General features: G+C 38.0%; 1 protein-coding gene across 3 annotated transcripts in view; it reads left to right on the forward strand.

The window, feature by feature from the left end:
• Positions 1 to 27,037, forward strand: part of FYB1 (FYN binding protein 1) — a 71,760-nt gene that overhangs the window by 14,292 nt on the left and 30,431 nt on the right. For 2 of the 3 annotated variants that reach the window (XM_067315499.1, XM_067315500.1), the window contains exon 2: positions 10,291 to 11,437. In XM_067315499.1, coding sequence (XP_067171600.1) covers positions 10,291 to 11,437 — 1,147 coding nt within the window. Of the gene's footprint in view, positions 1 to 4,336; positions 4,408 to 10,290; positions 11,438 to 27,037 lie in introns of those variants that run through there. The other variant, XM_013961025.2, reaches the window with a different exon arrangement.

The following is a 27,037-nucleotide window of genomic DNA, read 5'->3' on the forward strand; positions in this document are numbered from 1 at the left end:
AAGCCCTGTGAGTCTGTGGAGGCCAGGCACCGAGCCTGCGCTTTTGGGAGCTGCATCTGTGCATGTTGAGGCCGCTTAGCGCCATGGTGAACCCTGCGCTTTGAAGAGGATTTTCTGGTGTCTACAGGCAATCTAGCGAAGGCCCAGCTTGCCGCTCTGTCTGCCTCAAGCTTTTTCTGCTGCCTCGCCACTTTCAATTCCAGCTGTACTTTGCTGCTAAATCCACACTTGCCAAGCACAGGAGCACTGGTATTAGCAAAAACTTTGAAGCTTTCAGTACAAGAAAGGCCTAATTCAAAAGCTGCTTAGTCTGAGTCCACTGCATAAGTGAGCTTTGCAGGCCGGGGGGGGGAAGAGGCTGAGGGGCAGCCCCAGGGGTTAGGCAGTAGGGGGACACTGACAGTACCAAGTATGTAGGGAAGGGTATGGGGTACTTGAGATGAGCTGGAGAGTGGAATATGAGGATTAATATCTGAATACAGGTTTCGCATTCAGAGAAGAATTGCCTAAGATTTGGGACAACAGTTTCCTACTGTGGTGAAGTCACAAAAAACAGACTTCTGTTTTTCATGTGTAAGGCTGTTTGTACTGTAGGTGCCTTTCAGTAGCTTTAGATGTTTTTGCTGTATGGACTATGCTTTCTAAGGAGTGATTTATTACACTTTATACATCCAAGTAAAAAACCAGGAGCTTAACATCTTATACACATGGCACACACAATGACTGTGACACTCTGCAGTGTGCTGGGTTTTCCTTAGTGACAAAAATGTGTCCTTTACCAAGCGTAGTTGGGGTAGGGAGACTCTCATCGTCTTTTGCCTTCTTTCTTGAATTTGCAAATTCTACCTTCCTCTAGTATAAAGAAATCTAAATGGTGGAAACATTTCTGTACCCTATATTCAGAAAAAACATAAATATAGTAATAATATTCAACAGTATAAGATTTTAAAGGTTGAATTATGAGAATTTAAAAGAGAAAAAGCATTGAATTGATCTTGTGTGTCACCTGTCCACAAATACGAGCTGGAAAGCATTTCAGAAAAAGAATAAGATGATGTGCATAGCCCAGTTGTAGCTACGTATGTGAGAGTGCATGCAGACATAACAGAATTCTGTTAATTCCCTCATGACTGCATCAAACTTGTCAGAAATACTAAAAACCACTTTGAAATGGTAGCCTAATGAAAATGCAACAGCACATTTTTCAGGAAATCTATCCCTGTCTGCAGACACAAAGATAACATAGACCATCCCTACAGGAAATGTTAGTTTTCATAGTGTACTGTAGTAATCGCAGGCAGCAGCTCATGCCAGTGTTCAGGAATATCGAGTTTCTACTGAAAATTGGGTATTTTCCAAAACGATTCTGTAACAAGATAGTTATTGTGGCTACCTGTCATTGAAGTTAGGTAGATGACACCTTTTCCCTGAATTGCTGTCCCCAAGGAGTGGCACAGCAGCTCTAAGCAGGTAAATTAACTCTTTCTCTTTGTCCTGTCCTTTGGAGAGGTTGGAATACGTGAAATGTTACCCCCCGAGAGGAATGAAGCCAGATAGACTATAGCTCGCTGAGTGCAAATACATACAAATAGATTATCAATTGAAAAATGTCATTTCTGCTTCTGCTCCTGCTCTACCACTAGGAGGCAGAAGTACTACGGCAGTGAGAAGAGGAAGAGACAGGAAAAGAAGCTTAAGAGAAAAACTGTACAAAAATGGATTTTCTCTTGCTTGAGGACTCCATGTGTTTGCATGTATTGTATATTACACACACAGCAACACTCTTCTGGTATAGAAACGGGACTGTCAAACTTGCTTTAATGCACCTGTCCAATGATGCTTTCCCATGTACCTTTTTAATATGTTTTAAGTATTACCTGCCCCATCCAATCATTTCTGTATTTTTCTTCCCCCACCCTTATTCACCACTAATTCCATTATGCTGTCTTGCCTGTTTTGGGATCATTCAGTAGAGCAGGGTCAGTGAAATGATTCAGATTTAATATAACATGGAAAGAAAAAGGGTTTTTTATCTGTATCATTTCACTCCTCCAGTTTATGCCACGTCATTGTGTGATACCAACACAGCTGTGGAGGTAACAAGAGCCTAACTATATTCTTCATTTTGGATTGAATTTCAAAGCCAAAGGTGTTCAGATGGGACTACCTGGCATCTCAAACTGTTTCAGAGCACAGGACAATATCAGTCCATGAAAGATCCCTTAAAAAGATGGACTAGCACTTATTGCAGTGTAAGTCAGTGAGGCCATTTCCCCCCTTTTTTTCTTTCCTCTATTTTTGACAGATTTAGTTCTGAAGCAGTTAATTTTCCCCAAGGTATGTGGAAATAGAGAGCTGAATAAATGGCCTGATACAAAAGAGAACCCAAAACCTAAGGCTGCAGTGATAAATGTTGCACATGGGAATACTAGCAAGCCATTGTTATGCTGGGATTTAGATGCCTTTTTTGATCTATGCAGAGTCTGGAATGGCATCATCGCACACAAGAAGGCATTATCATTGTTGCTATGTTGTACTGGAATGTATAATCTTGTGTATTTTGTTTTGGGCGTTTGGGTTTTTTTTTTTTTTCTGTGAAGAATGCCAAAAAGCAAAATAGCTGTAGGCTGTTTCCATGCTTGCAGGTCTTGTCCTTACAATATCAATTCCTTCAGATTCTTTATTCTTCTAAAAATAGCTAATTCTCCAAATTACTCACTAACATCCTCCACAGAACTAAGTGGAAAAAAACAGAGAGGATCTGGGAAGTTGTACCTGCAAGTGTAAAATGGAGCATATGGTAGACATTACAAATGGGCAACTTTCAGAGCAGTTTCACAGTATAAACTGTTATTTCTGTTGTGTTTGTTGAGATTTATATTCTTGGCAGTATTCTACCAATTAAGAATATATTTATTTCTGTGCACTGGATGAAGAACTGTCTAGCATTCAGAGTTGCAAAGAGCAGCTCTTTCTTTGATCCTTGCATGATTTGCCTAGTGCTGATACTGTGTGCAAACCCTTGCAGCAGTGTTTACCAGTGTAAAATGATTATATTGTTTTAGCTAGCACTGTAAAACAGTTGTGGAGACTGCCAACGAAAACAGCAACAGTCACAAAGTCTAATTTCTCCTTAAGATTAATGATAAATGCTTTATCATTAGTGTTGTTTATTTCCACAGAAAATATGATTTTAAAAATGAAATACAGTGAATAGCAGAATAAATAGCATAGAGTTAGACTCAGAACTGAATTTATCCCACTGAGAAAAAAATGGCCCTGTCCAACAAAAGAAATAGTTATCATTGGCAAGAGGAAAATATAAAGCATGTAGAAGTGTTTTTTAACTAAAATAAGCTTCATCCAACACTCTAATAAGCTTCTGAACTAAGGTAGAAGCTTTGGAAAATTAAGTTGGAAGTATCAAGTACTTCCAAGGCTTTATTTTGACATCTAAAAACCTTCAAAAAAAAGCTAAGCAAGTTATGTAAAAGGAGAAAAAGTGATAAACAATGAGAAAGGGTCAAACAACCTTGATGAAGCTCAAAGATGCAAAATTGTTCTTCTGCAACATCATCCCCGTGCAGAGCTCCAGCAACTTCAGTGAGCTGTAGCTAGTAGAGTGTTCCGCCTTTGTGGTTTGGATTTATCTTCAGCTCAAATGCATGTTTAAAGCTCCTTGTGAAACTTATTTTCTCAATGTTGATCTTCTTATCCTGTATCATCCTTAAAGTCTTTGATTTGTATAATGCACTCAGAGGCAAAAAGGTATAAGAATTGTACAATCATTGTTTCAAAAAAAAAAATCTATAAAGCAAAAGCTTTAAAAAATTGGCCAGCAGAATCTCTTGTGATCCTAATAGCAATTGCAGGAGCAAACAAACACATTAGATGATGTCTTTAGTGAGTATGCATGTTGTGATTCTTGGCAGTAGCAGGGGACTAGACTTGATGACCTAAGAGGTCAGCTCCTGTCTTTATGTTTGGAATTACCATCAGCATTTCACTAGCCCTTACTCTGTAAAGATGCAAGCTTGTATGCACCACTGTAACTTCACAAGACTCTACAATATGGGGCAAATGTGTAACTGGAGCTCACTTTGCTCACTTTGCTTTTAGATATGACATGGTGAATATTGCTGATGGCAGCAGCCAAGCAGCCTGAACACATTTTAGTTCCCTTTTCTCCCACCACTTCTTGCCTAATATCCTGAGGAGAGCAGTTTTCTTTGCTGATCATGGTAATGAAATCCACAAGCAGCATTCTGATGCAAACCCTTGCTGAGAAATAGAGCTCTTAGCAAACAGAGCAGGCTGTTAAGGTGATAAACTACTGGATTGTCTCATTGAGGGAGTCAGTTTTCTCCACCTTTATATTGGAATATTGGAGAGCTTTGAGGAATCCAGGTAAATTTTTGTACCTATTTGTCTTAGAAATAAAACACAAAATTCCAGGAGAAGCTATAATCATATAATAAGGTATTACACAGAACCTCATATACCTGGAAATTTTAATTGTAGATTTTACTTGCAATTAGTTGTAGAGCTGAAAAGATGATAACGTATGGCAATGCAAAGTTGACAAAATGGCCTATTCTCTCTCAGAATAGTATGTTTGGTTCCCTGAAATTTTACTAAGAGCAGTCCTAATTTAAGCAATCATTGCATTTCAAAGAATAACAGAAATAGTGTCACCAGAGGCAACTTTTAGTGTTTCCTTTTCTATTGTTTGTGGCTGGTTCATTGGTGGGTGGGGTATTTTTTAATTTACTCTGGATTGAGAGATCAACTTAAGTATGTATTCTGTTTGTAATGGGTCATGGAAGGTATTTTTCTTTCCAGCCGATAGTCAGAATGGTACTCAATGGCTAAAAACCGCACAAAATTTCCTTTAAAATCATGTAGGATCTTGAATTTCTAGAAATAATGGTAGGAACTTTTGAGTAGCAGGAACTCAAGCTTTTCTTGTTTCAGAACTCAGGTGTTACATTAACTTTAGCAGAATAACTAGAGTAAAATGAAAGATGTTCATTAGGCAGTCACTGTACATGCTGTACATGCAAATAGGCTTCTGAGTAAAGAGGCATCTATCTGCTTCATTCCTTGGCAGACTCGCTAGGAAATTTACAGTAGTCTGAAATCTGTTGATTAGTGTATAAAAAAAATAATTTTAAAAGCCCAAACATTAAATATTGTGAAACTTTGTGCTTGTGCTAAGCCAAGTTAATAAAAAATTATCAAAATCCTTTTTCAGAAGGGATATTAGTTAACCTGTTTCTGTTGGACAGAAGGTCTTGGTGGAAAACAGAAGCTCCCAGGCTTCAGTTGCTGAAGGATATGTTGCCAATAGTAGGTAGTTTTTCTGGTTTTGACATAGGCAAGTACTAGAAAGAAGGAAGGAAAGGAAAGTGAGAATTTGTGCTGAAGTTATCAGGACGTAAGATGGAGAGATGATCGTGCATGGATAGATGCTTTGGCCTGGTGCATTGGCTGTGACAACAATAGTTTGGGATCAGGCTGGGATGTCATCTGACTGTCCTGGTCTCAGTCTGACCTGGAGAGGATGAACTATATTGTCCTGTCTTGTTGCTGCAATAGGATGTAGTTGGTCTTACGGTAAAAGATGCAAAAAAGAGCAGTGACAGGAGAGGGAAAACAGAAGTGTAAAGTACTATACAAAGGAAAATATAAAGCTTGAAGAGTGAACAGACTGGAGCACCAAGCACTACCTTGTCTAATTTTGACAGTCGCATATCCTCACAAATACGCTTGTTTCATCTTACTGGTATTGGAGATATGTTTATGAAGACATTGTCAGGACAAAATAGAACCTGTTGGTCTTGCTTCAGGGAATCCTTTAGAGTTCTGCCCATCTTCTCCATCCCTGAAGTCTGCCTTCTAAAAAATACCAGAAAGCAGAGGGTGGAATAGTCTGTTTCTTCATTATTTAGTGTCTGATGAGGGCTCATTTCTCTTGCATATCAACCATTGTATCAGCAAGTCTTTTTGTTTGGGCAGATGCTGTCTTTCTGACTTCTTTTCATAGTACTTCTACCTACATTCATAGGTACAGAGTATTGCAACATTTAAGCTCCACTTTCCAAATGCTGAAAGCACACTCAGAGGGAGTCTTCTTTAACCGGTGATTATAACTAGACTAAGGGGGAAGAAAAGCAACTTGGAAATTATTTCTCTCTTCTGGAAACAAAAAAGTGTTGCCTAATAATAATTCTGAAGTCTCTCTGTCTGGAAAAGGAAACAGTCAAGCAATAATTTATCATGAATTCAAAAAGGTACTAGTATCTTCTGCAAGCAGCTGAACTCCCTCAAATCCAGTAATGTCAACAGAAGCTAAATAAGGCCTCTATGTTGCAAAATAATTTTCAGATCTGTATTTTTCTATAACTTTCAATTGCAGTTTTCCCTGACTTTTCTTTACAGTTCCTTATTTATCTTGTCCCTGGCTTAGAGCTCAGTTCCTTCAGTGGTTACCAGCTGCTGTGGATCTTTTGCTGTCATAGAATTCATGAGCATACACACTTTTCTCCTGAAAATTATAGCTTTTTAATCTTTCTTTCATTAGTTTCCAGCAAACTCATCAAGATCTGTTTTCTTTACAAGATTCTGAGTTTTTTAAAGGACTGTATAGACCCCATCACTTGGGAATAGAAAGGAAAAAGTTTACAGGTGAGAAGCAAAAAAATTTTTTTCCTTTATAAATCAGGTCTGCATGTATTTTTGTACAATTGTACATTTCTTGTACAGTCAACTCTTACATATCTTTCATTTGCTTAAACTTTTGCTTAATATTTGCTTAAACATTTGCTTAAAAGATTGCATGCATACATGTCTGCTGTTCCTTTGGCTGATCCAGTGTTGCTATTTGTTTGAAGGGGATGTGAAATGTGTGTGAAGCTGATGTGAAATGATCTTTTCACTACACTGAGACTGTAAAGTAAATAATGAGAGTATATTTATGCCAAATTTTCTAATCAGGCTGCTAGTAGGGACTGAAATATTCACAGTAAATTCAAGAAAAACAGAGTTAGTACCTTTTTATTTCTTTTGTTCTCTTTATAATGTGCTTCTATGCAAAAATGTGCACCTGTACTGAAAATAAAGGATAACTGCAATCGTTTACACTGAAGTTTAATTAAGATCTAGTCCTGGAAGAATTATGTACAACTGTATCCTGGTATCTGTGTGGGGCCTTGTTAAAGGCAATGGAAGGCTGAGAAAGGGCTGCGTAGACAAATCTCCTAGCTGAATTCATGGCTTGAGAACCAAAAACTGTTCTTGATTTGAGCAAATACATTTGAATAATGCAACCAGCTCCTCTCAAAGCAAATATTGTGCACCTTGTGTGCTGCTTCCAGTTCAGAACAGGAGCTGAAAGGCCAAAATATTTTGCTTTGAGTTTCCCAATAGACTGCAAACAAGAAGTTCAGAAAATAACCCAACCGGTTATTGCATGAGACTCTTCTGTCCAACAGGCACTTCACCTTTAGGTGGGAAGGGTAGGGGTTAACTTAATCTAACCTCATAATCTTTTCAAGTTCCCATTTCTTGAACTACAACCTCTTGTTTGTGCTAATAGAATAAGTAACTGCTATCCCTTCTGGGAAAGGAAACAAAGTGTGGGGATTATTCTACGAGCAGAGCCATGAATACAAGATTCTCTTTTTCCCAGTTCCCCATCTGTCTACCTGGCCAGTCAGGTCAGGCATTAGAATCCACAATATGGTTTCTAACATAAAGCAAGCCTATTAAAAGGGGAATTGACGACATATATCAAAGAGAAACAGAAAGATTTCACAGATTTTCCTGCTTTCTTCTTAGATTGTTATCCTTACTACTTACTGCTCACTGTGAGTAAATGAGAGAGGATACATCGCTGATTGTAAGCCTTGCACATCCCCACTAGCTATGTATGCTTTTTACTCCAGAAAGAACTTGTACATTTGCATGGCTTGGGAAAGGTTTGGGGTCTGTTCACAGTACTGGGGAAAAGATTCATTAAAAGAAATACATTAACCTCAGTAGGCCTTAGAGAAAGTAAACTGTCTTAACATGGCAAAAGTGAATTGTTTAATGCATTTGAAAGCATGTATTGATGTAATTGGTGTTGCTGTTGCAAAAATGCAGAAGACTGCTCAGAAACCACAGGTCATAGCAAGAAAAGTTTTCTTCAAAGCCATGTTTCCAACTTCCACTAGGGCTATTTGGTGAATGTCTCTTGTCCAGAAGGTTCACATTACTGTAGTTTAACACAGTAAATTTTCTTAAATTTCAGCTGGAACAAGCAACAAAAGAATCCATTTATTTCATAAATTATAGGAATAAATGTATCCGAGTTGGTGAAGCAGCTGATCAGATTGTCATTTACAAGTCCTGAAGACTTTAAGCACTGCAGGAAAGTTTTAATATTTCTGATGGTTAAGATTTTGTTACAGAAGTTAAAAAAAAAAAAAAGTGCATTAGCACGCGTCAAGAGAGATCAGAGCTAGAAAGCTTTGTTTTTCTTTCTGGCACTGCAATTAGCTTAACTTTCTGCTTAGGTGGGTAAAAGCAGTGCCTTTTGAAGTGTTATGTGGGAAAACTTGAATGATTGATGAAACATATATGTATCTCTGCGGTATACGTGTGTGTGTGCCAACCAGCAGTAGATAGCTTAAACCTGATAATCTCTATAGTAAATGTGAACTTCCTCCCTTCCCTACATGAGCAAAAGAGATAACGATTTGGTGCTCTGGGGAGAGGTTTCATGTATATCAGTCTAGCACTTCTTATGGCTGCCTTTATTATAAGTGTCTTTGTAGTACAATACACAGTTTGGAATGACTGCATTTGCTGGTGATACTGAAAAAATAGCAAATTTAAAGAAAAAGACATGAAAGTCAGAGGTAAAACTATTCCTACATGACAGACAGTTCATGTAATGTGGTACAATCAAACAAAAGGCAAAAAAGCTGACAACCCCAATTCAGAAGCTCATGTGAATGAACTTAAAACTGGTATATGACTGAACGTGCACTGCCACTGACCTTGTGCCCTGCACTACCAAGTGAAGACACAGTTCTTCCTTCTGTCTCCTAAAATTTTTGTTCAGCCCTTTACTTCTTGTGTTTTGTAGTGATAGTCCTCTGCTTTTAAACAAATGATTCAAAGCTCTTTCTAGTTATATCATCCCTGCTTTATACCATTATTACCTTACCATACCATTTATACCTTAAATTTAACCCCCCACAACCAAAACAGATCTTACTTAACCCAAGCTGTGAACCCTATATGTCAGCATATTTGCTAACACCCCGGCTGCCACTGGCTGCCAGAAAAGCAGTCCTGCTGCTGAGGGACCTCAGCACCCAAAGGTGGCCCCGGCCCAGCGCAGTGGGGCCTGTTCCCTTCCCTTGGCCCTGATCCTTCATTGCACTTTGAAGTAATTGCACCAAACATTAACTATATTGAGCATTTACTCTCTGCTTATATTAAAGACTGATCTTGAAAGGTATTGAATAGAGCTGACCAAATAAAACATTTTAAAATGAAGCTGGGTTTCACCCCCTTAGAATTTTTCACCTTTTTTCTCTTTCTATCCAAGAAGTTAAGTATTTTTGACAGTATCTGGGTTTATTGATTGTCTTTTCTTGCTGTTTTACTCCATATATTTTGATTTTCTGTCTACCCATGCACTGTCTTCAGATTCAAAATGGAGAAGAGAAACAAGGACAAAAGAGGGGGAGGTGGGGAAGAGCAGGGAAGAAAACTGCTGAGAAGGGAAAGAAAAACTGAGTCCCCTTCCAAACCAGAAGACTTTCTGTTTTCACAAAGGAACTTTCAGTTCTCCAGAGAGCTGGCAGAAATAACAGTAGTCTGGTACATAATCCAGATTTCAACCCAGTCTATGCTTCTTACCTCAGGAGTCTCATATATTTTTAAGGATACCTTATTTTTAAAGTAGTAGCTATTTTTAATATATTTAACAGGTGTCAGTTCCCAATTCCACAAATAAACAGAAATTATAATATGCACAAAAGGAGCTGAATGACCACCCTCTAAAAGCAGTACCTGCACTGAAAATTTTAAAAGATTGTATAACCACAGCAAGGATATAACAAAATACTCAGCTTCTTTAGCCCTACAGGAAGATGTGCTACAATATCTCCACAGCCAATCAGTAGTACTGCGAGCCTCAGACCAGGAAACCCTTTAAAGTACAGTATGTGTGAACACTGCAACTGAGGCTTTCTCATTGCTGCTGTTTCTTTTTTTTCTTCTCTATGATCATAGGATGGCAAGGCAGATGTGAAGGCACTCATGGCGAAATTTAACGCAGGTAACAGCCCCACAGAGGATGTTTCTGGAAACAGCCGGCCCTTCAAAGTCCCAGGACAACCCGTCCATTCAGGATTACAGGCAAGGAAAGCAGCACTTGAGAAATTTGCAAGTCAAGGAAATGCAGCTTCTCCTTCAGGACCCAGTACCTTTCACAAGCCTGTTCATTCTAAGCCTCCTTTGGGGGTCAAGCCTCCAGTTGATGATAAAACAGAAAAGGATCCTAAGCCCCCACATTTGAAACCAGTGACACAAAGGTTTGGGGTTCAGCTTCAGGCAGCTAACAGAGAAAATGATGGAAAAGCTGGATGCCCTAAGGCCCCCACCAAATCCAGTGACTTGACAAAAGAAGAGCCAAAGCCTCTGTATCCAAAACCTCCAGGGAACAAGTTCCTTAATTCTGCTCCTCAAGAGAAAGAAAAAAAGCCTTTGGGACCCAAACCAAATTTGAATTTTGCATCACAGGAGAATGAGCCAACAGTATTTTCAAAAGTAGCTGGAGTTAAGGAAAAGTTCACTGCTGCAACACAAGAACATGAGCCCAAGCCTCCTTTCTCTAAACCACCTCTGGCACAGAAACCTTCTGTAAATCATGAAGTCTCCCATAATGAAGACACTTCTAATAGAAATGCTTTTCTGCATAAAGGACTATCAGGCCCAAGACCAAAAATAAACTCATTTATAGCAGCAAAGGAAACAGACAAAGATAGTAACAATGCTGCAGAAGCTGCAGGCAGTCATTTTTCAAACATGGCTCTGAAACCTACTGGTAATTGGTCCAGCTCATCTCAAGTCACCCCCAAAAATGTGGAAGAAAAGCCTGAAGAAAAGGGAGTGGGTGCAGCCAAGAATATCTTTCTCAACAAAATCAGTCAGGAAGAATCTGGTTCATCGCCCTCCAAGTTCCTTAAGACAAACACTGCGTTTGCTGCAGGAAGGTTATCGGGTGGGTCACAAGAAAAAGAGGATGGAGACAAGAACTTGGCAACCCCTAAGCGGAAGGCTTTGCCCCCGTTGTTCACACTGGGCCAGCCCCCACAGAAGCCCAGCAGACCCCCAAATGTGGACCTGGAAAGGTTCAGGAAGAACAGCACAAGAGACAGTAAGTCTTCTCTGTTGTTGTTTTCTTGGGAATTTGTTGGGTTTTTTTTACCCATTTAGTACTGTATTCATTTAAGGTGAAATCCTCTCTTCTGTCCAGAAATAACACATGATCTGTATGTCAGACAAATCCCCTTTAAAGCTGCAACCTATGCTTGTCTCTCTTCTGCACAGGAAAGAAATTAAAATCATATTCTCCCTCCCACAATGATATAGAGTGTAGGAGGAATGGTTTCTGTGCTTGGTTTGTTTTTTATTGAAAAGTAATTAGATGTGGCTGTAAGTTGTATCAAGCAGTTTAAGTATTTCTGTCCACAGACATTTAAGTTCTGACTTCCTATAAATGAGGTGTTGATATACTGTGTCCGATTCTCAAAAGTAACTTCCTGGGCACAGCTTGATGGCTATCTAAATGACATACAACCTGTAGCAACCACACTTTTTTTTTTTTTTTTTTTGCTTTTGACAATGATTAACCCCAATGTGAGCCTATAAAATGCTACATTTTAAAGTATGTCTAGAAAGTTGAACACTACACAGAGCTACAGAATCAAATGTTCCGCATGCTCCACACGGAGCTGCCTGGATTTTAAAATCAGATCTCAATTCAGATTCTATAAACAGCTTGTGCACTTAGTGTTTCTGTGAGATTTGCATGTTTTCAGCAGCTTGTAGCAGCTGAGGCGCTGCCTCACTATTTTTATGAAGAAGCAAGCCTCTGAACTTTCTGATGGTTGTAATCCAGGCATGAATGTTAAGGCTTGTGACTAGGTTTATGTAAAAATTGAGATTTTGTGTGTGTGTGTGTGTGTGAGAGAGAGAGAGAGAGAGATGAGAGATTCTTTAATACATTTGAAGTATTTGGGAGTATTTATTCCTTGTACAAAATCTCCTTACAGTAACACACATTTCTGTGAACAAAAGAAATTGCTGTGGCTCCACTCCTTCAGAGTTCTGCTTCAAAACATGCCTTTCACCACATAAGATCAGTTGCAACAAATATATAAATTGTTTCTGGGGCACTCAAAAAGATGTCACTGAAAATCTGAGGCCATAATTTAAAAATGTAATTTCCTAAAGTTATAACCAGAAATTTGGTGTCACCTCCTAAAAGGAAAGAGATGTTTTTCAAAGGTTCTTGATGTCCTTAATTTTCCTATAAACCACATGCATTTAAAACTTTTGGGTTAAGGTTCCCCTCTCACGTGCAAAGTATTTTAAGTATTCTTTGCAATTTTAAAATCAGCTACCCTTATCTCTACCTGGAATGGGTGATTCCAGTAGCCACACTTCTATTACAAGCTTTGTAGTAGTTGAAAGAGGCTTTCTCTTTTTTCTTATAGTGTTAGGCCCTGGGAACAATGATTATATAAGAAACTGGATCACATTTTTAGATCAAAGTTCTAAGCTATATAGGTCCAGAGGAAAGCTGTTCTTAATCTGAGTGCATCTTAGAGAAAGAAAATTATTATTGTGTTAAATTTTGGGGATTTTTTTTTTGTTTTTGTAATGCATTGAGCTGAGGAGCTATTTCACCTAAAGCAGAGAATATATTCAGTCCTCACATTCTTTTTTAGCTCAAGTCATTTTAACCATCATTAAGTCCTGCAACAAATTGTGCCAGGTGATCCATAGAGGTAAATAGTTTCTGACAATGAAGGATTTTTCACGCTACCTTCCATGGTCTACTTTAAGAATCTCTCTTAGATGTAATTAAACAGATCAGACTCAGACTCTTAAATTTTCAGTATAGTCAATGGATGAGGGAGATGCCCAATGATGTGATTCAGAGTGTGTAAGTTAGATGGAGTTGACAACAGATGCTCTGAATAACCCCAAGCTATTCATGTGCAATACTTCAGGTACATTAATGTAATTTAATTTATATGAAATTTCTCCTTGTGCTTTGCTTATTTAGAATATAACATTGCATGGGTTTCTGTAGTTTACAGTGCACCAACGAATGGCCTTCTGGAGAAAGAAGACATTAAAAGGGATTATGTCCAGATAAAAAGGCTCAGAGCTGAGTCTCTCTACAGACAAAATGCCACACTAAAAACTCAGAGTATGCATGCAACTTTATATTCTGTTATCTGCTACTTAAAAATTAACAGCATATCAGTAACTTAAAATGTACTTTCTTGTCAGATGGTACATTCTGGTTTTCCTGACTCACTCTACATTTATGGAAATGTTCTCACAAATTCATGACCAGGGCCAGATCCTCAAATGTTGTAAATTTGTGCATCTCTTTAAAAGAGCTGTGTTGATTTACAACAGTTTGAGCAGCTGTCCCTTCTCCATAGACCACTGTTCAGCATGACTGGCTTTACTTCAGTGCCCAGGACAATCTTAAAATGGACAGAAAGCATTTTCAGCAAATGATACCAGAGACTGTGAAAAATAGTCCCAGAGATTAAACAAAAACAATAAGAACTTTGCTAGCTAGAACTTAGAGAAGCCCTGATCAAGGCTGAAAAACGCCCCTAACTGTAATTAATTACAAAATGATGGTGCTTGGATTATTTTTTAAATAAGACAGGGATGAGTTTATTTTTTCTGGTTCCCATGCAGTTACTGTCACAATGCATCTTTTCATCCTGTTTTCTTTAAAATTGAGGATTAGAAATGTATATTCTAGACACTTAAATTGAAGACTGAGGTTGTCATGTGAATAGGGCTATAAGGATAATACCAGAACTATTGCCAGAAGGAGAACCTCAAGTGGTCACTAACCAGCACGAGTGCAGCCACAGCCCGGATGAGTCACTCTGCAACCAGGGGCCTAAGGACGGAGCTGCTCTGTGCAGCGGCACGAGCTGCTCTCAGCTCGTGTTGCAGACTGCAGGTCTCACTGAATGGCACGGATGGGGCAGCCGTGGTCTTCTCTGCCTCACTCTCTTCTGGTCAGGGCAAGACTGAAAGATTTAGAAAGCACATCAATGTGAAGCTGTTTGTATTGGCCCTGAACTTTTAGCCTTCCCCTGTAAAGTCTGCGTGGTGGCCTTGATGTTGTGTTTGGCTTCAATTAATGCAGATCATTTTTGTGGCCAGAACTCTTTGTGTAACATTTTTCATGGAGAAACCAGGTTTTCTAAAATCCTGAACAAACTAGTTTTCAAGTTGGCAAAGTGTTATTCATTGCTGTCGGATTTCTTGGAACGTTAGACCTGAATGACAAAATCTACCTGCTCTGGAAAGAACAGACAGTTAAACTGAATTGCTTTCTTTTCTTTTTTTTTCTTTTTTTTTTTTAACTGTCATTTCAAGAATCAAAGTCGTGTCAGGAAGATGCCACCCCCACAGCACAAGATCTTTCTGCTCATTACTTTGTCCTCATAAACAGCAGCTTGTCATAGCTGCTTTATTTTCTGCTGTGATTCAGGTGCCGAGTAACAAGAAGAACAAGCAATGGAAATGGCTTTCTCATTTAGCACGGCTTTCTGAGATTTGACCTTTTTTTTCTGATCTCTGCTAGGACAAAAGTTAGGCTTTGTGGTGTCCCTTGTGAAGAGAAGAGCTCTACATGAGGCAATTCCTATACTTGTGTTAGGGACACATGCCTGGGATACAGAAAACCTTGTACTGCCTAATTTGAACCAGGAGTTTAAACCTGGCTTTCTCAGAAGTACCAGTTCAGTCCTTTTTTGTTTGTTATCCTTTCCCATTGAAGCTGCTTTACTGTGATTTCATAATCAAGTATTCACTGAGCATGAAATAACTTTGTACCTTGGAGGATGAAGTACTCACCTGAAATGCAGCAGTCTTATTCATGTGTGAGAGAAGGATTTAAACTGTCCACCACTCTCGCAGGGATACTAAGAGTTGCTGTTTTGGTGTTGGTCTTGCTTTTGACAAGAAATTTTCATCTGGTCCGGAAAAACTTTTCTTGATAAAACTTTTGTAGATACAAGTACATTGCTGAGAAAAGTTTCTGATTCATCTTCTGATGAATTAGTATTTTCAGTGAAGATAAGTTTTAAAAAATTCCTTTCTGGTTCAGTGAACACATGGGACCCTGGATGAAAAAATTCCTGTGTTACATCACACTGAACGCATTTTCCCTGAGAGTAGAACATATTTACATCAGCTCAGAATTAGTGGGATACATATACTTTCTAGATTCAGAAAATAATAAAATGACAATTAATACAAACACCCAGAAGTACAAACAGGGCTTTGTAGAATCAAGGAGAGAAGCAAAGTCATTTTGTTGACAGCTTTCCAAGTGAGGCCATGCTCTTGCTTTCAGAAGAGAACTGCACCTGGGTTGACCTCAGCGGGATCGCGTGTATACAGATGGCCAACCACACAAAGTCGGTTGAAGGTTCAGAGTCCCTAGCATAGCAATTACCTCGGTTACCTCATGAATGATCAACACCGGGGCTTCTGCTAAGGACAGGATTTTAAACTGTAGTTGGAGAAATGAAAGGCAATTGTACTAAATCAGTGAGAAAAGAATACCTATAAAAGAAATCTCCCAGTTTATAATTTGGGTTATGGTAGTGTATGCAGTCACTGCTGGGGGTCTGTTGTGCTATGTATTGTGTACTCATGCAGTGATACACTTATCTGAGCTGTGTAAATGGATAAGACGGAGAAAAAGGAGCAAGGAAAATGCAGAGTGTGAATTGTATTGTCAAAGATATCACAATATTCCATCGGCAAAGTAATTAACAATCGATACCACTCCTGAGGACGGTGAATGTCTTAACTGTCTGGGCAAAGCCCATTAGAACCAGCCAATTATTGCTCTTACTTGTGGCAAGATGAAATAACAGCCTCCAAAATTGTAAAGAATGGAGGGTTTTTTTAATCACAGGATGTCACTGATGTTTATGCAGCATGGTTTTAAACAAAAGAAATACTGTGTTGTCAAATACCTTAGAAGTTGATTCATGAATATTTTCATCCATAGAAGTACCAATTTACAGGCTCTATTATCCTTAGAATGATGCATTATTTGTGAGCACTCAGGTAATGGTCAGGTTTTTTATTAAAATGTTTATGACTCATTTCCAGTGTTCTCTGCTGGAATATAGTTACCCTTGTGTGTATATGATTGCGGAAGCAGGATTGAAAAGGTCACTGTCAGTTTTCTTTTTTTACTTCACTGCTAGATTGGATAAAGTTACACAGCAGCTCAGTACTAAGGTGTAAGGCAATAAAAAGAATTGCAACTTAAGCCAGATCATCTGTTTCTAAGACAGATGAAACTAAAACTAGTTGATGATATCAAACAATACAGTTCAGAGTGGGGTAGTGGTAGCAGTATGTAAGGTATGTGATGACTGTTTGTGTGTGTGAACTATAGCATGTCATAAAAACTTGTACAGCTTAAGGAAGTGTTGAAGTGATTTTTTTATTTTTTTTTAGACTAGCATGACAACTGTGTGCAATATAATGTCTCTGTTTTGATTGTTACATAGCTAAAATGTTAAACTTTGACTTCTAAGCTATGCCAAAAATACACTTAAGTGAGACTGTGGAGATTTGAAGTATAAGATGTTCAAGTCTTTTTGCCTAATCTTTTATTAGATTTCATGATGTTGATGTCTATTACTATTGGTCCACCATTGATTTATCTGAAAATTACGGATGTGAAGTCGAATTTATTACAATGTAGGTCTGTCAAGAACTTAACTGGATCTGCTGACAGCAACTAAAACTTTGGAGTAGTAGTTGTACATAACTTTTAGTGGAAACTAAAGTAGAAGCTCTTCAGCTTTCTTCTAGGGATATTCCTCCTCTCTGAATATGAGAGATCCCCAAGTATTCTTTTTCAGAAGCTCTGCACTGAAATAGTTTATATCTCCGAAAACCAGGACAATCAAATTTTGAAGTTCCTAGAACTGAAGAAAGATCCTCAGCTCAGCTCAAATACAGTCAAGGTTGTGCATTTATCATGAAAATCAGACCACAGAGTATGAAATCCTGTACAGCATACATACTAGGTACAAGTTCAATGACATCATGTGTGGGTCTGGCCCCAGATAAGTTGTCTGACTCATGGGATTGGTATATGAGTTTCAAAAAAGGTTTGAATTCCTTTATAATTTTTAATATTATTTCTTTGGCCATCTTTCATTAATAAATCTGTCAGTTCTAACAAACCAGTTGAATTAATTTTCCCTCAATCTGTTTGCTTTATGCTCACATCTTCATTCCCAGACTATAAATAAATGCACCATAATTACAGAATATGCATTTAAGATTAAATTTTTCAATAAACAGTGACTGGATACATGCCTTCAGTGTGCTTCAGTGAGAGAAAGTTTTGCTTAATTTTTTTAAGAGCCTTGCAGCAAAGATGACTATTAATACTATAGAGGATATCCTGCCCCACTGAAGTTTTAGAAGTTTTTGCTTTAAAAGATCAAGGATTTCTCCTACGCTTCTGCTAAAATATGAGGAGAGACTACAAATTAAGCTGATAGTATGATTGCAGCACTGAAAAAGTGGAATCATTGCAATTTAAAAATTAATATAACCATCCAGAAAAAATACTAAGAAGGCAAGTTATTAATCTGCCTAAGGAAATGGATAAATCTAAACCAAAATATAGACAAAATAAGTCTTGATTGAAAGCAATCTTTAGTATTTCCCTGGAGAAGATTGTCCTGGGTACAACTTGCTGTGCTAGTGTACTAGGAAGCAAAAGTACAGAAAAATTACTACATCTTAAAAACATTGCAAATCTGTATTTAAACTCATTGCCCTTGATTATTTCCTTAGCTACAAGGGTTTGCAATATCTTTCAAATAAGGTAGTGTGTGTTTTCAGTTAAAAAGGAAAGAAATGTATCTGTTAAAAACCCACCAAAGGACAGTTCATTCATAGATCCTAAATAGCCCCATTTTTGTTTGCTAGGCCTTATATGGCTCACTTGTTGCCTTCCAGAGGATCTGGTTGTAGGAAAATTAACAGTAAGATATGGATTGGTTATTTCATAGTATTGATGATAGGCACAGAAATATATTTTTCGCATGTATGCAGCTGTAGTCTGTGTATGGATTCTAGGGTCATTGCTGCCACTGACTGTGCTAAATCACATGGAGCCAGCTAGAATTATGCCTGAGCTGAGACTTCACAATCTAAGATTTTGAAGATAAACAATGCAAATGTACCTACTCTGTTGAATAAACCTAAACAATCGCTTATTAGCAATTCCAAATACATTCACATTAACAGTGCAATTCAAATTGGTGTGGGGCCCCTTTTGGTTTGAATTGAAGTATATACCTAATGACTTTGCCGAATAGGTGTGGACTTCTGCGGAGGACTGGCTGAAACACCTGACAGTACGCTGCAGTAGAATTCGGGGTCCAGCCTCAAGCAGGGTCAGTGCTGGGTGGGGCGAGATCAACCCAGTGTGTTAGGGATTACACCACATGCAAAAGGACTCTTTGTGGACAAGTATTGAGACCACTACTTATAAGGAGAATTTTTAAGGAGAGAAGAAAAAAGACAGCTATGACTATCATGGAAGGTGACAGAGAGAAAGGAAATTATTCCAGAGAAAAAACAGTAAAACTGGTGGAACTGAGTAATTACTCTCTGCTTAAGTTACGTTTTCTTGTTTCAGGTTTTGAAATCTTGTTATTTTCTAGCCCTATTTTGGTTCATATAAAGAAACACTTCTTAGGAACCTTTATCATCTGGTTACATTACTTGGGTCATAGTACATGAGTAGTTCTGCTGTAACACTGCCACAAGTATTCGGAAGTCTGCCCCATCTCAGAAAATAATGTGAATACAAATGATATTAAAAATTTTTAGTTAGAATTTGAAAAGAATGATATCAGCTATCTAAAATTTTCCCATTTTTTTTAAGTTGCTACATATTTTGCTGAAAATTTGCTTTGCAACTGATTGTAGCAATGCAGTGAATCCAGAACATCACACTACTTTGTAGGCACTTTGTGCTTGTATAATAATGTATGGTACAGCTGGAAAAAATACTTTTTCACAGATACATAAAGATATTGTGGTTATGAAGTTCTGGACACATTGCTGGTACAATTTTTGGAGAGTGTATCTTGAAACCTAAAGTTCTTAAGTTTAGCTAGCTTCAAATAAATGTCTTGTATTCTGTTTACATGAATGTTTGGCATATAGTTATATATTTAAAGTCTGATATGTGATCAAGTTTCTCTTCCAGCTGGGAAATCTTAATTTCTCTCTATTGTCTAAATAATATTTCCTTACTGATTTGCAAATGTAAAACTTATCCAGCATGCATAATTTTTGAATTTGAGACAGCTACACAAAACTGGACCAAATATTTTCATATTTAAGCGCCCAAGCTAAATCCCTTTGAAAAAAAAAAAGTCAGTTGATTTTCTGGACGGCTGAGCACTCCTGTGCTTTGAATTTTTCCTTAACAACTTTTCCGAAAGAGTAAAATGTGTTTTCTACTTCCATTGCAGAGAAATATCTATTCTCCTGTAGTTTGCACATGCCTGATTATTATTATTTCTCTATTTTTGCAACTCAAATTGCAACATTTAGAGTGAAAGTGGGGTTATTTTTGCCTTTCCATGACCCTATCTCTTGAAGGATTGGAAGTCAGCTGAGAAAACAAAAGGGAACAGACATGACGAGTGGGTCAGAGTTGGTGCAGCAAGATTTGCAGCACTTACTTAGCACTTAGCAGCAGTTGATATTCATTTTAATACAACTCTGGTTTTAAAACTGCTTTGAATTGTCTCAGTATCCCACTAGGTATCAAAAAAATTATAGTACGTCACTGTCTTATTTTTCCCTGTAGGGGAAATAGTTTAACTAGGAAATGTTATTCAACTTTGGTTGATTTGGTCTGTATAGGGGACTCAAATTGAGTAGCTTTTTGTGTGTGCAAATGAAAAAAAAATTGTTGATAATGCCCACAGTCATTCTTCTGAACAATAATTTGTTCCATCTTGTCTATCTCCCACACTCCTAAAGTTCCCCACTGATGAAGTTACTAATAACATAATCTGAAGAAATAAGCCTTAGTCCAAACATGATGCAGGGCCATACAGACAAGAAAAATTTGTTCTTTCAAGCAGCTGCAGCCAATTCCACAAATATCAGGAAAGGATCTTAGAGTGGACTCATTCACTGGGAATGAGGGCATTCATTACGAATGATGTTGCTAGCGGAGACTGGGTGCAGCATTTTGTAAAGAGATTGCAGCATGTTGGTTTTTTTAAGGATGTTTAGCCTTATTTATAGATATGAATAGCAGTGACTAAGACTGGACAAAGTCCATGATAACCGTGCTTGGGTGCAAGTTTTAAGTTGCAGGTGTAAATGAAAGTGTTCTGCTCTTGCAGTAAATTAGGCACCCAGTAATCATGGGGGCAGAGAAGGAAGAAAGATGAGCAAAGGAGCTTCCCTGCTTCAGTGGCAGATGTTTAATTCATAAATATATTAAGAAGGATAGGAGTCAGTTTCCCTGTCTTTTATAATATCATTTCAGTATTTTGCCTAGCTTTGCATTTAGCCTGTTTTTTTCACTAAGATCTGAATTCAGCTAACTGAAGCTAGAAAGTCTGTGGGAGAGAGGAACTGTTTTCTTCCCTGAAGCATATGTGAGGCTTATTTTTGTCTGACTACTTCTAGACCTTCAGCTGATGTTTCTAAGCAGCTTTCACAGTGGTTTCAGCAAAAACTGAATAATGTCAAGGAGAAAATTCAGCATGTGGACCTTGACTGTTAACAGTTTTATGGACTGTTCAAAATGACTGCCTGGGTTCACTCTGACAGGAAATACATGAGCAACTTCCAGGTATATCTGTTCATCTGGGCAGCAAGAATCTCTGCTTGTCAGTGGAATCAAAAATAAATAGGTCCAACAGGAGAGCTACAGACACATATCCCTAGTCTGTAGCCTGATGATGCATCTCTCCAACCTGAAGAGGTCCCCCAGCAGAGCAATCCGGGCTGTCTGCAGCCCGTATTCTGTCCTGAAGCGAAACTAAGAGTCACATGGAGTGTTGGGTGCTGATGCTAGAAGCTGGCATTTTTGCCACAAGAAATGGTTGTTAGATTCAAGTAGTAGTTTATGCACATTTGCTTTCACATTGGTCGCTCTGTCTGTGTTTTAGGTGAGAAGACTCCTCTGGTCAAGTTCTGCCAAATGATATCCTCCAGGATATCACAGTGTGCTCTTTGTGTCTGTTCCCTTTTACATCTTAGCTGACTTCCAGTCCTTGGAAGGGCAGTGTCAAGGAAAGGCACATATAATCCCTACTTTCCCTTAAGTAACCTCAGATATCATCTAGAAACAGCCACAACCTCTGGCTGGAGGTTTCACATGTCTGAGATAGGGGACAGTATCTGATTATCACTGATTCCATAATTTCTTCTAAAAATTTCCTAAAATTTATATAAAGTTTTACTCTTATTATTTTGTATTCATCCTTCCAAAGGCTCACACAGAACTTTTTAAGCAAGAATGTTATTATTAGCGAGCAATGTTAATAATTTTCTTTTTATAAAATATCCTCTCAAGGGCACAAGAAAGAAAGAACATTAAAAATGACCGCAGTAAAAACAAATCTAAACTAAACTGAAAGCTCAGATTTTACCTTTTTTTGGAATACTTTTGAGAATCTACTTTAATGTGAAATACCAATGTGAACATTTGTTTTAATTTCTTTTTCTCAGATTTTCAGAACAAGTTCTTGTAGGATTTAGTCAGATATGTTATCGGAGAAGATGGCTATCTACATTGAACATAATTATACATAGCCTTCCACTGAAATTGGTATGAGAACCTTTTTTTCTCAAGTGATGCAGGCTTATATAACAGATTTATATAACTCCTATTTTGAAAGACAGTAACCTCTTATGCTTAAATCTTTTATGTCCAGTCAAGATATTTTTCAAAAACATGATTTTCATCAAGTTATTTTTATTTGGATTCCAAAAATCATATTCTTTTAAGGTTTATTAAGTTAGGCATCCAGATAGTTCATTATATAAAACTGCTAGTCATTCTTGAAATTTTTGATCTTAATTATTAAATACTAAAGTAAATATTCAACACTGGTAAAGACAAACAAAAGTATTAAACGTTTCATAGTAAAGCTATTAGGAAGCTTCTCCAATGCTATTCTAAAATTAACTTTATCCTAAAAGATTCATTTTGTTAATGAACATTTCTGATGTTGACCCTCCTAGACTGTATGCATTTGGAACAATGATGTTCCTTGTTTGCAGATCTTCAGGAGAAAGTGTGCAAAAACCCATGATTTGAATGCAAAGCTTTGTTGTGTGAGATTTTTTACATAACTGAAGTTTCGTATAGAGTATCAGTATTTATACTCATATGACTAATTTTTAACTAGAACTACATGCTAATGATGTAAATATTTTTCGAATTGAACAATAGGTTAATGAAATTATCAACCCTCCATCAATTTGTTGCTTTGGAAATATATTGTCACATTTTAAGTAAATTTGTTCCAGTACATTTTCTTTTTCTTGCCTTTGCCTTCACACACACATTTTCTTTTGCCTTCTCTTTCAAATATACTGATTTATTTTAAGCTTTTGCTATCTTACTTGCCCTCCATTTCTGAATACTTCCTTTTTTTTCTTTTGCATATGAAGTGACAACTGTACAATATAAAGTTAATTGACTCATGTTTATAAATATTTCTCATTAAAAAAAGAATTGTTACAGTTGCTCATCAGACAATGAAAAGTTTTATCTGTCAGCTCAAAGGGGAGTTAATTCTGTGCTCTCCCTTAGTACTGTCCCTCAAGGACAGGTCTCTGCATATGCTTACACATCGGTAGTTTGCAATCACTTCCCTCCTGCCAGTCAGCACTGAACAGACTAAGTGTTCTGAACATCTAGCCACATATTTAGTCACCAGAAGGCTCTTTTCTTTTGGGAGCAGGATTACATATGTGCTTAGTATTTTTCTGATTGTCAGCCTTAAATCTAGATTTAGACGCCCACTTTCTGATGTTGTTTATCCTTCACCTGTATGTCTGTACATTCTCACATAAAATGGGAAAAACCCTCTGGTCAGTATGCGGTCTGGAAGTGTCCCTATGTCATTTTGAGAATATAAGACATCAAATAGGTGCCAGATATTTAATAACGTTGAGGTAGTCTGTGCAATTGCTCTGGAAACAAGATTTCCCAACTGAGAACAATGACAAGTTCTGCATAAAAAAGAGGGACAAACAAATTCTCCATCTGCTCTGATCATGTTGCTCATAATGTATGAGCAAGTATCAGCAAAGTGATCTTAAAACGGATGGAGACCTGTGCTGAAGAATTCCCCTTTTGTGGGAGGTGATTTCCTTTGTATAGAGCTGAAAAACGCAGCTTTACCATCTAACTGGACTAAGCAGAGGCAGAAGAGCTGAGTAGAATAAAAGAAAAAAAATGGAAAAAAGGTTGCACCCAGGCATTCCTTAAAGTAGCATCTGGACTCAAGGAGGACAATAATCAAAATATTTTGCAATTTCTGTTTTCGTGGCATGAGCAGTGGTCTTAGAGTCTCTGCTGTTATAAGATGTCTGGCAATAGCATAATCAAAAGGACTGAGCTTCAGTAATTTTGCAAGTTTAGCTGTTTACTTTGAGCAGCTCCAAAGCAGCATAATTGTGAAACCTAGAATAATGGCATATATCTAAATGAACATGCGGGTTAGGGAAGCAGAGCACAGAACAGCTCTCTGCAAGTTATGAATAAAGTAGGAAGTGGGTGATCAGCTGCTACAAACCTTGCTGCAGTTTCTTAGCAAACTCACTGTAAAACCCAGAAAACTTCCCAGATCTTGCACGTAGAAATGGTGTTTTGCAGTAAAACTGAAACATTGCATTGCATTTGCAAAATATTGCAGTAAAATATTATAAAAATCCATTAAAGGTTTACAGTTTTGTGGATGTTTGCAGCCAACAAGTGATAAATCAGCAAAATTAAAATCAAGTCTCCTGCTTCCAAAAATGACTAACATGGCTAACATATTTTTCTTACCTTAGAAAGGGGAATGCCTGAATAGTCCAGTAACTGCTATCCATTTTCCTTTGCCTCCGATTTTTCAAGAAGCTGACACCATCCTCTGCCAGCATTTGTACAGACCCTTTGTGATCTTCTTTGTTTTTTCCAGATGCTCCTTGATTTTACACAAATTGCATGTACACTGGAGGAAAGGCAGATGATTCACACATGTAATGTTACAAAACAGTTTCACAGAAGGAGCAACAGATGTGTAAAGGATTGAGGACCCACCTTGACACAGCAACACTCACACCTGTGGAATAGAGTAGCTCAAAAACATTTTGTTTTAAAGAATGTTTCTTTCAAAATGTCAAACTTTTGACCAACAGTGTAACTGCTTGAAAAATCCTCAAAAGTCCTTTTTTATAAAAACTAATGACATACATTGAGAAATGTAAAATTCCAAACATTTTTTTCCTGCAGAATATTTGGAGTCTCCTTGGAGTAGCTGATCATTGTCAGTTTTTCTTTACATTAATAAAAGCAGAAGGGGTTGACATCTCATCGTTAGCTCACTGGATCAGTGATGAAAGGGAAAAAGGTCTTGTCAAATGTCATATTCTAGACTAAAGAAAGAGGGAGATGGTCTACTCTTTAGATACAAATTGAAGAAACAGTTCTTTCCCATGAAATGTGCAAGGGACTTTCTTGTTCTGGAAAGGAGTTTCTTAAATACGTATATTGCTATGTAGTCATGACGAAGTAGGTGCAATCAGAGTGAATTTGAAATGGAAGGTGGTGAGGTACGTGTTGCTATTCAGCTCCAGTTTTGTTTAGCATGCAATCTTGGACCAGAAATTTCTGGGACAAAGCAATGGATGGCCTAGATGCTAGAGCCTGATACATTAACCATAACTCAGAGTTAAGTCTCTGTAGCTAAGTCTCTGCTGTGTAGAGAATGGAGGGTAGGTTAATGCATTTTCAAGAGATGATTGTGTTGCTGAGGAGATATGCTACAGTTGTTCAGAATAAGCTGGAATTTCTTAAGCACTAATGACTTTAAAAGCAGGTACACATTATTGCTGCAGTCAAGCCAAGATGTGACAGAAGTTGAGTAACTGAAGCCAGGTCATCATTTGCCAGAATGGTATAGTTTCCTACTTAATGGGAGATAATGGAAATTAACTCTTGTTGCCATGTAAAAGCTTAGTGCCAAGGAATCACATACTCTTGAAATATAGGTCGAATTGATCAGCAGGGTTGGCATCTTCAAACAAAGGACATTGAATTGTAGGTATGTGCGCTTAAAAATATGTTTTCTCTGACTGCTGCTGTTCTACAGATGTTCACAATGAGATAGTGTTCTCCATCTATGACTTAATTTCTCATGTAAGCAGTGAGACACCCTTGTATTTAGGAAGGGAATAAATAGACCTGTATCATTTCAGGTTTGTCAGACTTGAGCTTGTAACACCTTGCACATGAGTCCAATTTATTTTATGTCTTTGAAAAGGACCAGGGAGAAGTAGTCCTGGCCAAAGTACAGTTTCCCATCAGATTCCTATCACCCCTCAGTGCTGCTTGTTGCATGTGTTCCTCCAGAAAGTACTCCAAGCACTGTTGGGATTTCCCTTCAGATCTTGCCACACATGCTTCAGGCATGAGCATCTCCTGACAGCATAGTACAGCGCCTCATGACAGCCACCAAAGGTTCTAGTATGGTGAGAGTGGATGTTTTTCACATCTGCCCTGAAATTTGTTGTCACACTCTTGTGACTACATAGAGTACATGAGTTCCAAATAGCTAAGATTGTTTTGGGCTTTTTACTTGTTTATCTTTGAGTTCACATAGGAGATGTGAGGAAATTAGTGAGAACTGTTATATTCAGGTTGATTTCTCCAGAGGCTGTTGAACACAGAATATCTGGACAAGAAAGGGAAGATGGGTTCTTTCTCTAGATGTTGTGTTAGCTACTGAGGAGGCATTGGTACTTTTCTTTCACAAGCCAGGAATGGCAAGGGTCAAAGTCACAAGTTATACATCCAGACAATTTCAATGTCCTGAACTTCCTGAAGAACGACTGTTCTGCAAGAATGCAGATGACCTTTTGGTTGTTGCATGTGTAGAAGTTGTTTGAGAAGGCTCCCCAAGCCTTCTTTGCAGTATTTTGTGCTCAGCTCTAATGCAAATACTAGAGCTCTGAGGATCATTAAAGAAGTTACCACAAATAGCTGTGTAATGTGGTATTTGATACTTTATATGGACAATTTCTACAGCATGTTTCTCTCAGCTCCTGTACAGCTGCACAGGTTTGAAGGAACTCACTCCTTTTCATTCTTTATTTCTTTTTCTATGCTAACAGCTTCAGTTTCTACATCTGTTTCTTCAGTGCAGCACAGAATCTGAAAAAGCTGGGTGTCCTAAGAAGGGAGAAGAGGAATTTTGGAAACCAGGGGGTTAGTGGTCAAGGCTAGTGCACAGTTATGGTCCTTAACACTGTTTCCTGTGGTGAGAGTGCTTTGGGTGCACATGAAGCCAGGATGTAGTTTCAATATGACCTCTATTTATGAGTGTCCTGAACTGACCAATTCCAGTACCAGCACAGAACCTTTCTATGCTCTCACTCTAAGTACTAAGTGTCTTGTAGACAC

The sequence above is a fragment of the Apteryx mantelli genome, chromosome Z, assembly GCF_036417845.1.
Source record: "Apteryx mantelli isolate bAptMan1 chromosome Z, bAptMan1.hap1, whole genome shotgun sequence".
Lineage (NCBI taxonomy): Eukaryota > Metazoa > Chordata > Aves > Apterygiformes > Apterygidae > Apteryx > Apteryx mantelli.